The 11,600-nt window shown below is 56.8% G+C and overlaps 1 protein-coding gene across 1 annotated transcript in view; it reads left to right on the top strand.

Annotated features, from left to right (window-relative positions):
• Window positions 1-991: 991 nt before the first annotated feature.
• The window catches only part of MTHFD2 (methylenetetrahydrofolate dehydrogenase (NADP+ dependent) 2, methenyltetrahydrofolate cyclohydrolase), a 25,855-nt gene continuing 15,246 nt past the window's right edge, over window positions 992-11,600 (top strand). Inside the window, exons 1-6 of the mRNA XM_044659248.1 lie at window positions 992-1,138; window positions 2,771-2,991; window positions 9,122-9,306; window positions 9,486-9,608; window positions 11,124-11,384; window positions 11,453-11,545. Of these exons, the coding sequence (XP_044515183.1) occupies window positions 992-1,138; window positions 2,771-2,991; window positions 9,122-9,306; window positions 9,486-9,608; window positions 11,124-11,384; window positions 11,453-11,545 (1,030 nt within the window). The remainder of the gene's footprint in view (window positions 1,139-2,770; window positions 2,992-9,121; window positions 9,307-9,485; window positions 9,609-11,123; window positions 11,385-11,452; window positions 11,546-11,600) is intronic.

Raw genomic sequence — 11,600 nt, 5'->3', positions numbered from 1 at the left:
ACTCCAGTCATTAAGGAGGACACACCTTGCAGGAGCCTGGGTGCAAATTGGAGGCCACTGTGGCTCTCTGAGGTTGGAAGCAGGAAGACTTTAGTCTGAATTAGGCTTATTACATTGGGTTGTTCCCAAGGCCTGCAACAATGAGTTTTATGGCCTTCTAAGATGTTTTTTTTTTTAACCCTTAACTTCTGTGCATTGGCTCCTAGGCGGAAGAGTGGTAAGGGTGGGCCTTGGGGGTCAAGTGACTTGGCCAGGGTCACCTAGCTGGGAAGTGTCTGAGGCTGGATTTGAACCCAGGACCTCCCGTCTCTAGGCCTGGCTCTCCATCCACTGAGCTCCCCAGCTGCCCCCCCAGGGACTGAATTCTTGTTGACTCGACTTGGACGTGGCTGTCATGGTTCACGCGGTGCCCTCTCATAGCGCCGAAGCCAACAGACACAAAGAAGTGCTAAACAAATGTGAACCTGCTGGACGAGGCCACATGCCGGCTGAGCCCACAATAGCAGGGGAGGAAGGCCACGCTCGAGTTCAGTTGGGAGTCACATGGAAACAGTGTTGACCCAGGGAGAGTTTGTGCCGATAAAATCAGTGGCCACAAGAATGCCTTCTTGGGTGGGGGAAGGTGTGTGTGTGTGTGTGTGTGTGTGTGTGTGTGTGTGTGTGTGTGTGTGTGTGTTTATGGTGGCCTGGAATGGGCAGATTCCTGCCCTGAGCCTTCAGGGTCTGCTTTCCAGCCAGCCTGGCAGCCAGGCTGTTGGTCCAGGTTTACGGGGATGGCCGGCTTTCTTCTTCCCGGGTGGCGCATCCCTGGATGGTTGGTGACCACAGCAGGGGTCGGGCAGCTGTCTGGGTGGCGGCCCCGCTCCGCCCCTGCCAGGTCGGCCGCGGGCATTGGCAGTGATGGCCCCCTTTTCCGCAGTGAGCGGGGTTCTCCCTGACGGCCAGGGCCGCTGGGCCAGGGGAAGCTCCCTCCCTCTGTGACGGGGTCTCAATGGAGGTCGTGGCCAAGGTGGCGGCCTCCGGAGGCTCCGCTGGCTACTCCTGCTGTTGCTGCTTATTTATCTATTCTGTTGGCAAGTTGTTGTTTGGCCTCCCTGAAGAGCTGCCTCCTCCTGCCCGCGGCACTGCCTGCCACATGGTCTGAGGGTGAGAGGCCTCCAGACTGGCCTGAAGGAGTTCATGGAAGGGCCCCACATGGTGCTCTCCCTCCGAGGGGGCCTCTGGAGCTGCCTTCTGCCAGGTCAGCCCCTGCCTGGGGAACTGCAGGAATCCATCTGTCTTACTTTGAGCCCAAAGTTCTTTTGACTCGTATAGCTGGACCTTTTGAGAGAAGCCTTTTACTGAACTGTTTCTGCATTTTGAATACATGACAATAAATTTGATATAATTTAGATACAAGGGGCAGCTGGGGAGCTCAGTGGATGGAGAGTCAGGCCTAGAGACTGGGTTCAAATCCGGCCTCAGGCACTTCCCAGCTGGGTGACCCTGGGCAAGTCACTTGACCCCCATTGCCCACCCTGACCACTCTTCCACCTAGGAGCCAATACACAGAAGTTAAGGGTTTAAAAAAAATTAAAAAAAATTTAGATACAAAATGTGCCCAAAAGAACTAGGGGGGAGGGGGCAACTAGGTGATTCAGTAGATTGAGAGCCAGGAGGTGGGAGGTTCTGGGTTCAGATCTGGCCTCAGACACTTTCCTAGCTATGTGGCCCTGGACAAGTTACCTAACTGTTTGCCTAGCCCTTGCCCCTTCTGTCTTAGAGTTGTTACTGGGGCAGAAAATAAGGAAGGCAGCTGGGTGGCTCCATGGATTGAGAGCCAGGCTTAGAGGTGGGAGGTGGGAGGTTCTAGGTTCAGATCTGGCCTCCAGCATTTCCGAGCTGTGTGACCCTGGGCAAGTCACTTAATCCCCAGGGCTTAGCCCTTACCGCCCTTCTTTCTTGGAATCAATACTTAATATTGATTCCAAGACAGATGATGAAGTTCTTTTTCTAAAGCATCGTGTCTAAAAGAATTCTGAAACACGAGTCTCCTAAGAGAAACTATTATCGGATGTGTGTGAGGGGAAATAGAGCTGAATATCTCACTGCCTCCCCCAGAGACGAAGGTTACCAAAATGAAATTTCAAGGATGCCAAAAATCTCTGCCATTGGAACGACACTTTGGCGAGCTGCAGAGAGCCCCGCTCTACCTGGCCACACTTTCGGGGCTCTGAGATCTCGGGCTCTACGCACTTAGGAGTTTTAAAAATACCTTAGAAAATGTGTGGTTTTTTTACCCCACACTGAACATTGAGTAATTATTATCATTATTTATTTATTTTTTTAATCCCTTCCCTTCCATCTTGGAGTCAATACTGTGTATTGGCTCCAGGGCAGAAGAGAGGTCAGGGCTAGGGAATTGGGGTGAAGTGACTTGCCCAGGGTCACACAGCTGGGAAGTGTCTGAGGCTGGATTTGAACCTAGGACCTCCCATCTCTAGGCCTGGCTCTCTATCCACTGAGCTACCCAGCTGCCCCCAACATTGAGTAATTATAAAGAGCGAGTTCATCGGCCATGAGAAGGTTCACTGGAGACGTGGGAAGACTCTGGATGGGGATAGTGTAGATGCGGTTAGATGGGGTGTTGCTGTTGCTTAGTGTTCCTGATGAATGTGATGTCATGGACTGCTTTCAAAATCAAATGGATGTACAAAATGAAAAAGAAAAAAAAAAAGAAGATCTCCAGCTGGCTGTGGAACTCGGCTGGGCACCGTTTACATGACTGAAATCTGGCACCCGGGACAGAAAGGAGCCGCTGTCCCGGCCTGCTTCTGGCACTCACAAGAATCCAAGGGGATCGAGAGGAGAGAGCAGTCACGAACCCCAAGGGGAGCCCCTGGAGGAAGGGGGGCATTGCCAAAGCTGGAGGGAGTCTGACGGGAAGGAGCTTCTGCCAGGGAGAAGAGGGGGAGCAGCAGTGCTGAGTTTGGAGCAGACAAACAGTGTTCGGTGTGGCAGGCCCGGAGGATGTCGGGGATGATTCATGGTAAATCAGTCCTGCGGCCAGCCTGGGGCACTCTCTGGTGTGCTGGTCATCGGCTTCCCTGGGGATTGCCCACAGGCCCTCGTCTTCGTTGATCCTCATCCACGGTGTAGTGCAAATAGGGTGCATGCCAGCCCTTCAAAGCCTTACTGCAGGTTTTCTGACAGTTGAAAAAGCGTTTAGAATCTTGAGGAGAGGGAGTTGACCCTGGAGACTCGTGGAGAGTAGGAGGCTCTATTTTTGGATTGAAAACCTGGCCTATATTCTGTAGCTTTTCTCTTAAAATTTGTTAGTTTAACTATTTTCCTTTGAGTCTCCCTAAACATCCCTTATTCCCCATCATCATTTCCCCTTCCTAAATTTCTGTGAGTTTTGAAAGGAGGGTAGATCCGAGTGTTAGTTTTTGAACTTGATAGTTTAGTTTCCGGTAGTCAAATAGGGCTTATCCTGGTTACAAATTATCCCTTTGATTATTGTATCTAACTTTTCCTAACCCTATAGGCTACAAAACCTCGGGGCTGAGTTAGGCAGGTCCTTTCTCAGTCTCACTTTCCTGTCTCCCTCCCCCACCTGAAGCTTTCTCTAGGCGGCTGTTAGGGTTACCTGCTACCCCTCTGTCCCTGCCAATAAACCCTGTTTGTCACATAATCTAACCTTTGGCTAGTTTATTAGTTGATTGATAGGAGAGGGAGAAGGGGAGAAGGAATAACATTCTCTCTGGGTTTTGAGGGAAGCTGGAGGCGTCCATTTCGGAGGAAGTGAGATCTCAATACTTCCTCTAGTCTCATCCTTGGTGAACCTGAGAAACTGACTAGAAAGCCCTCTGGTCAGTTTCAAGCCGTTCCTGGCTTGGTCTGTAGAAGGGCCCTTCCTGCCTGGAGGGCTCAGTCTGATCCCTTTAGTGTCTGTCTCAAACCTGTGTCCCAGTCTGTGTCTCTCAGGCTACATACAGCTGTTTGCCCAAAACATCCTCTCCCTTACAACTCCTTATACCTCTGTGTTTATATTCCCTAAACTCAGTCATTCCCTTACCTCTCCTACCATCACAATCTGGTACCTTACTTATCCACTTTACTGCCTTAGGGATCCACAAAACCCTATCCACTGTGCCTTATCCCTATTCACCCTACCTTTAGTCCCTTGCCTGCCTTATTCCCTATTGCAACCTTACCTTGCCTTAATTTCCTTATTACCTCCAGCCCTTGGTCTCGTATCACCCTGTTGCCATATTCCCTTATTACATCGGGCGGCTGTTCCGTGAAGCTGGTGCTGGGGCTCCCGGGGCTCCTCCGGGCTCAGGCATGTCTTGCTGTCTGGAGGATCGTCCCCGACGGCCTGCTGGACGGGGACACCATGCTCAGGGCCCAGATCTCCTTGGGGGTCGGGGGGAGAAGGTTTGGGTGCTCCTGCTGTTCCTGGTTCACTTGGTGTGCTTCCAGGGAACACTGTAGCCCTCTTCATTGTCTGCTTCACCAGCTGCTCTTGGCGATCGCCACAGCCTCCCCTGAGTGTCTCTAAGTTCTTGGGAGGCTTCCAGGCCCACAGATTTTATTATACACTCAAGGCCTCAGAGACGGTGAGGTCATGGAATGGCCTGGCAGGGCAGGGGAGGGGAGAGGAGTGGGGCTGGGCTGGTGGCTGCTTTAAAATGATCCTCCTAACTCTTGAGTCAGGGCTTTAATGGAAAGTTTTCAAAGCAAGCTTGGGTGGAGCCTGAAAGGCTTCTGAGGGCCCCAGACGCTCCCTCCTTCCGAGGCCTGAGGTTTGGCGGCTGCAGCTCAGTTACTGACCCTTCCTTGTCACGGCAACGTAGGGAGGGGCCAGGGTGCCTGTGGCGTCCCTTTCTCAGCATCTCTCAGGGCTGGGAGGCCCTGACCTCTGGCCGATGGCTTTGGTTCTGCTCCTGGTCTGCTGAGCTCTTCCCTGAGAGGCCAGCATCACCTACTGTAGAGGAAAACGACCCCCAGCCAAGGGGCCGTGACTGCCGACCCCGGGGACATGGGCTGCTATTCCCCAGCCTGGCACATGGCTAAGAGGGACAGGGGGAAGGGCCTCTGTATTGATTAGGCACTCGCTCTGGGCCAAGAGGGTGCTAAGAACATCACAGACCTTATCACAACAAGCCGGGGTGGGCAGCTGTATTGTTTCCATTTTACAGATGAGGAAACTGAGACTCAGTGACTCACCTCAGGGTCACACGGTTAATAATGTCTGTAGCGGAATTCAAACTCTGGACTTCATGATAGGTGGGTGGCTCCACAGAGATTGTAGGGGCCCCCGGAGACAGGATTCTAGCTGAGCAGCTTTTCTGACTGTCCAGCCTTTGAGTCCCCGTCATCCCCTTGTAAGATTTAGAATTGGTTTTCCTAAATATGTGAATTAAAATAATTGAATTGTGGTCACTTTATAAAAACAATGAACTTCGGCCATTGAAATGGCGGTGAGCAGCTTTTATTTACGGCTGGGTAGAGACATGAAATACGGGAAAGAGGTAGGAAAACTCGTTTGGCTACAAATATGCTATTGCTAGACCGAGAATGCGGATCCGAAATCGAGTGTCGATGGAATTCAGAGCCCTGATTGGGAAGCCCAAATCCCAAGAGCCAGAAGATGCTTAAAAAGACTGCTGAGAGCCTTCAGCGCACCCGAGGTAGGACCTCTGAGCAGCTCCCCAGAGCTCACGCTGAAGAGAGCGACCCACCGAAGCGCCAACCAAGAGGGGATCTCCTCACTGAAGAACCAAGGAAGCCAAGAGGGAATCTTGTCCTTGGTCTCACCTTTTAGAATCCTTTTCCCATGTCACTTCCTGTCTCTCCCCACTTCACAGGAACCCGTCACAGCCTCCCAATTTGCCTAGCCCTGCCCAAGGCCATTTTCCCCTACAGGAAGCGATGCTGGCCCCTCCCAGGAGGAGCTCAGTGGTGGACCAGGCACCCCCCTGTTACCTCCTTGGTGGACTTCCAAAACTCTCGGTATTCCCCTAAGCAGTGAGGTGGGCATGCCTACGCCCCGTCCTAACAGAGTCTTAGCAGCAGGTGCTGGGCACCCTAGTGACCTCTGAGCCTGCCTGGCATGAGCCACGAGGAGGAGGTGGCACGGCGTGGATGAGCTCCCCGTGGGTCGTGGGCCGGGCCCTGAGGCACAACAGCCTGTGAGCTCTGCGGGCACCTTAACGTTGAACACGAGAGGAAGGACTCTCGCTCGGTATGATCCTATCCAGCGGCTTGCCTATTTATTTATTTATTTATTTATTTATTTATTTATTTATTTATTTGTTTATTTATTTATGTTTGTTTTAGACCCTTAACTTCTGTGTATTGACCTATAGGTGGAAGAGTGGTAAGGGTAGGCAATGGGGGTCAAGTGACTTGTCCAGGGTCACCCGGCTAGGAAGTGTCTGAGGCCAAATTTGAACCTAGGACCTCCCGTCTCTAGGCCTGACTCTCATTCCACTGAGCTACCCAGCTGCCCCTATCCAGCGGCTTTTGATGATTGCCTATTAATAAGAAGTAATTCTTCTCCATCTGCATGGAAGTCACCTCAAACGAGGGAACACCAAATAGAACTAATCACAGGGATAAAATAATCGATTTAAGATGGGCAGGGCTCTGCTAAAAGGGGGGGGGCTAAGGATTTCTCACAAGGACCCCCAGCCTCTAATGGTCTGAGGCTGGATTCGAACTCGTGATGAACTCAAACGTCTTCCTGACTCAGGCCCGGAATGGCTCACTAGCCAGCCACCGATAGAAGTGACACGAGACCGAAGCTGTTGCTTGATGAGGACCCGAAAGAGGCCGCCACTCACTTCCCAGGCTGTCCTGACTGTGCCAGGGTCTGTGCCAGGCAGTGTGGGCACACGGCAAACTCCCAAATTTATTTCCTTTGCATTGACTAAACCCCACCCCAGGGGGGCTTGAGGGTGACTGATGCAGGCGCTGCCCGTCCATCTGTGACCGTGCAGGAGAGAGGAAGCCCCCGAGCAGCTGCGCCTCGGTGGTCCCAGCCGGCCTTTCTGGCTCCTGTTGCTATTGGTCAGCAGCATTCAGACAATGTTCCCAGGAGGGTGAGGGATTCTGCCGGCCCTGGAAATGGGCTGAGCAACACGAGAAGCTGCTCAGGGGCCCTGTGCTGGGGGTGGGTTTGGGGGGGACTCTCTTCTGGGGGTTGGAAGGGGAGTGGGCCTCTCCCCCAGCAGGGCCTCCACATCCTCCCCAGCCTTCTAGGGAGGAGTCTGGCCGCACCCTTGAACCCTTTCTTAACCTGTTTTTGCCCTTGTGGGTGAGACGTGGCGAGCTGGAGCTGGGAGGGGCCGAGTTCTGCCTGGGTGCTTGTGTCCAGGGTAGCTGGTAAGAGCTGCACACACCCGCAGCACGCTCACGGCCATCTCAGCCATGGCTCGCTCCAGAGAGCCGGCTGCCAGGGCCCAGTGGGGGCTCCGCACCCCGAGGGCTCTGGGATGTCGCAGAAGGACTCCTGTGGTACGGGAGGTCCGTATCAGTCTGTGCGAAGGCTTTCACTTTATGGGGAGAAACATTTAAAAGCCTCACAGAGGAGAAGTTAGAAACAGCGCCCAGGGGTGCGTCAGTGCCTGCGGCCGAGTTCCAAGAGAGCCGGCCCCGAGCCCCCGCAGGAGCACCCCCATTGCGCTCTGCTCTGTTGTATTTGTAGTATTTTGTTAAATAGCTTCCAATTCCATTTGGGAGTTTTAGTTCACTTGGGAGAGCCGCGCGTGCCCTGCACTTGCCGCGTCTGCTGTGAGCACCTGCAGAGATTGTGCGGTTTGGTGTTTTCAGATAAAATCCCCAAAGCTCTAATGGTGACCCTCAGCGCCCCGAGAGCCTTCCAGGGCAGCAGGAGGCCTGCCAGACTCGTTGGCTCCTCTGAAGAGATAAAATCTCGCCGTATTCCACAAGGCCTGGCAGGGCCTGGCAAAGGCCTCCCTTTTGAGGCTTAAGGATGCCCTGGGAGGATCCCCGGGACTACGGGCAAGAGAGGACGACTTCTCATCATCCCTCCAAAGTAACTCGGCAGGAAAGCTGATTCCAGAGAGAGACAGAGAGGGGGAGAGAGACAGAGACAGAGACAGAGAGGGGGAGAGAGAGACAGAGACAGANAGAGGGGGAGAGAGACAGAGACAGAGACAGAGAGGGGGAGAGAGAGACAGAGACAGATAGACAGAGAGAGAGGGAGAGAGAGAGACAGACAGACAGAGACAGAGACAGAGAGAGACAGAGACAGAGAGAGACAGAGAAAAGGAGAGACAGACAGAAAGAGAGCGACAGACAGAGGGAGAGAGGGAGAGACAGAGACAGAGACAGAGGCAGAGACAGACAGAGGCAGAGAGAGCCAGAGAAAAGGAGAGAGAAAGAGACGGAGACAGAGAGACAGTGACAGAGAGACATGGCTTCAGCCATGCAGACTAAATCATAAGATGAAGTCAGCACAAGGTCTGTTGCACTCTGGAATCACTACAGCAGAGAGCTGGGTGCCCTGAATTGGTCTTCTCACCTCCCGGGGAAGAGCAGGCTCTGAGAGTGGGAACTGTCTTCATCTGTGTTCTGGGAGGAAGCGGGTACCTTGCAAATAGTAGGTGCTTAATAGATGCTCCCTGACTAAAAGAATACACGGAGTATTCAGTATTGGAAAATCGGAAGCTGGGCCTTTGCTCCTGCTGTCACACCTCCTGGCTGCCAAGTGGCCGTCCCGACCGCAGTTCTTTTACTCTAGAATTGGGGTTTTGGTCTCTGAATCTTTTCTTTGATCTTAACAAAAGGAATTTTAGTGTTTATTGGATTGAGTTTTCTTGGCTCTTCCCTTCTGCCCTAGAATCAATGCTGGGTATCGGCGGTGAGGGTAGGCGATGGGGGTTCAGTGACCCGCCCAGGCTCACCCAGCTGGGAAGCGTCTGAGGCCACATTTGAACCCAGGACGTCCCATCTCCATCCACGGAGCCCCCCAGCGGCCCCTGAGTTGACAGGCTTGCTCTCCCCGCGTGGGTCTGCCCGGGAAAGGTCCCCCATCCTCGCTCTGGGCGTCGGTGGGAGGAGGCCGGGCGGTCCTCGGCGTCTCACACGGCACTTTTCTTCCCGTCTGCAGAAACGAGGCGGTCGTGATCTCTGGCAGGAAGCTGGCGCAGCAGATCCGGCAGGAGGCCCGGCACGAGGTGGAGCAGTGGGTGGCTCTGGGCAACAAGAGGCCCCACCTGAGCGTGGTCCTTGTGGGCGAGGACCCGGCGAGCCACTCGTACGTGCTGAACAAGACCAAGGCGGCGGCCGACGTGGGTAGGTGGCTCGTGCCGTGACCATGGGGGGCTCCGAGCTGTCCTCCTCGCCGCCACGGCCCAGCTGTGGTCTGGGAGGAGGGCCTGGTCAGCGGGGAGGAGGCCGTGGGCAGAAGGGGCGGCCGGCCTTTGTCCGAGGCTCCCCGTGGATGTGCTCGTGAGTGTGCTTGAACCCCTCAGGAATCAGCAGTGAGACCATCCTGAAGCCCGCCTCCATCTCCGAAGAGGAGCTCCTGGACCTGATCGGCAAGCTCAACGAGGACGACGGGGTGGACGGCCTGCTGGTGCAGCTCCCTCTGCCCGGTGAGTGTGACGGACCTCCCGGCCCTCTGCTGGGCTCCGTTTGGTCGTCTGTAGAATGGGGGTAACGATGGCCGGGATCGTGGGGGGCTCTCCAGGATATTCTGTACAACAGGGCCTGGCGCTCGGCGGGCACAGGAGTTGGCACAGACGGGCACAGGCCTGGCACGCAGAGGGCACGTGGAGGCTGGCTGGAGGGTCCTTCCTGCCTCGGCTGCCCTCAGCCAGGCTCCTCGGGGGGAAGAGGGGTCTCGGCCGCCCCAGCTCCGGCTCTCAGGTGCTCTTCTTGTCCCTCGGGGGCTCTTCCTGACTCCCTGGCGAGGCTGCCCAGGCCGGCTCGCTCCCAGCCCTGATGGCATCTGCGGGGGGAGGGAGGGCGGCACTAAAGGGTGCTCGAAGGCCACAAAGCGCCCTTTGCCATCCGCCCGTCTCCGCTCAGTCCCTGGGAAGGCTCCGGGGCCGGCTGCGGCCTCGGTGGATGTGGCACCCCCGCGCTCTCCCCTGGCCGGAGCCCCAGAGCGTGAAGGCTGGGCACCGGGACTAGAATGGGTCGGGAGGGGCCAGAGGAGGAGGTTTGGGCTCGGGGGGCGCCTTTGGGGCCAGCAGAGGGCCTTTTCCTTGGCGGGTCCTCCCTGCCTGGCTCTCCCTTATTGACAGACAGTTTCCTGACTGGGGTCCGGGGCACCGTGAAGGAGGGGCCCCCATTTTAGTTCCACTTTATTAATGAATAGATTTGGGGTGCTGGGGGACGCCCTAGGGCAGAGGGCCAGGCCTCGCTCCGGCACTCCTCTTTGGGAGTTTGAACCCGGCCTTGGACGCTTGTTAGCTGGGAGACCCTGGATGGCCCGGCGGCCGGGGATGCCCTGTGGTTGCGCCTCGTGGCAGGCTGAGCATCCGTGAGAGCCTCCGGCCTCGGGGCTGGCGGGGCCTCTCCTTGCTTGGCCGCCCTACCCGGCATGCTGTGCCTCTGCGTGGGCAGCCCCGGTGGCAGGCCCGGGTGTCGCGTCCGGCTCTCTGGGGGCGGCTGTGGGGAGTCGGGGAGGCTCACCGCGTGTCCTCGGGCCAGCCCCTCGCTCTGACTGACTCTGGAGGCTCGGCGCCCGCAGCCTCCTGCCCTGGTTGAGGGTCCCGGCCGGCCGGAGTGGGGCATCAAGCCACGGAAGGGCTGCCGGAGGAGGCCGCAGCCCAGTGCTGGCACCGCGGGGCCTCCATGGAGGCCAGCGTGGAGCCAGCCCTCCCGGCCTTGGCCTTTTGGGCCCTGCGCCGTCCGCTCGGACCCCTGCCTCTCTTGGAACCTCAACTTCCCTCTTAGAATCACGGCCTGGGCACGGCTCTGAGGTGGGAGAGGGGTAAGGGCTGGCCAGCGGCCGGATTGGAACCCAGGACCCGCCGGCCCTTGGCCCAGCTCTGTGGCTGCCCGGGGGCCGGCACTGCCTCTTTATGGCAAAGCCGCCGGGCAGCGCCGAGGCTCGGTCCTGGCCTCTGTGGGGCCGGCCCGAGCCTGCGTCCTCCTTGCAGAGCACATCGACGAGCGGCGGGTGTGCAACGCCGTGGCCCCGGACAAGGACGTGGACGGCTTCCACGTGATCAACGTGGGCCGCCTGTGCCTGGACCAGTGCGCCATGCTGCCCGCCACGCCGTGGGGCGTCTGGGAGATCATCCGCAGGACGGGCATCCCCACGCTGGGCAAGAACGTGGTGGTGGCCGGCAGGTCCAAGAACGTGGGCATGCCCATCGCCATGCTGCTGCACACGGACGGCCGGCATGAGCGCCCCGGAGGTGAGGGGGGCCCGGGGGGGGCCGGGGGGCCCGAGGGCGGCTCTAGCCCGACGCTCGGCTCTCCGCAGGGGACGCCACCGTGACCATCTCCCACCGCTACACCCCCAAGGAGCAGCTCAAGAAGCACACGGTCCTGGCCGACATCGTGGTGGCGGCCGCCGGTGAGGCGGGGGGGAGCCGAGCTCCCCATGGAGAGCCCCTGAGGAGAGGCGGGGG

The sequence above is a fragment of the Gracilinanus agilis genome, chromosome 2, assembly GCF_016433145.1.
Source record: "Gracilinanus agilis isolate LMUSP501 chromosome 2, AgileGrace, whole genome shotgun sequence".
NCBI classification, from domain to species: Eukaryota; Metazoa; Chordata; class Mammalia; order Didelphimorphia; family Didelphidae; genus Gracilinanus; species Gracilinanus agilis.
This window is presented reverse-complemented; position numbering and strand designations above follow the sequence as displayed.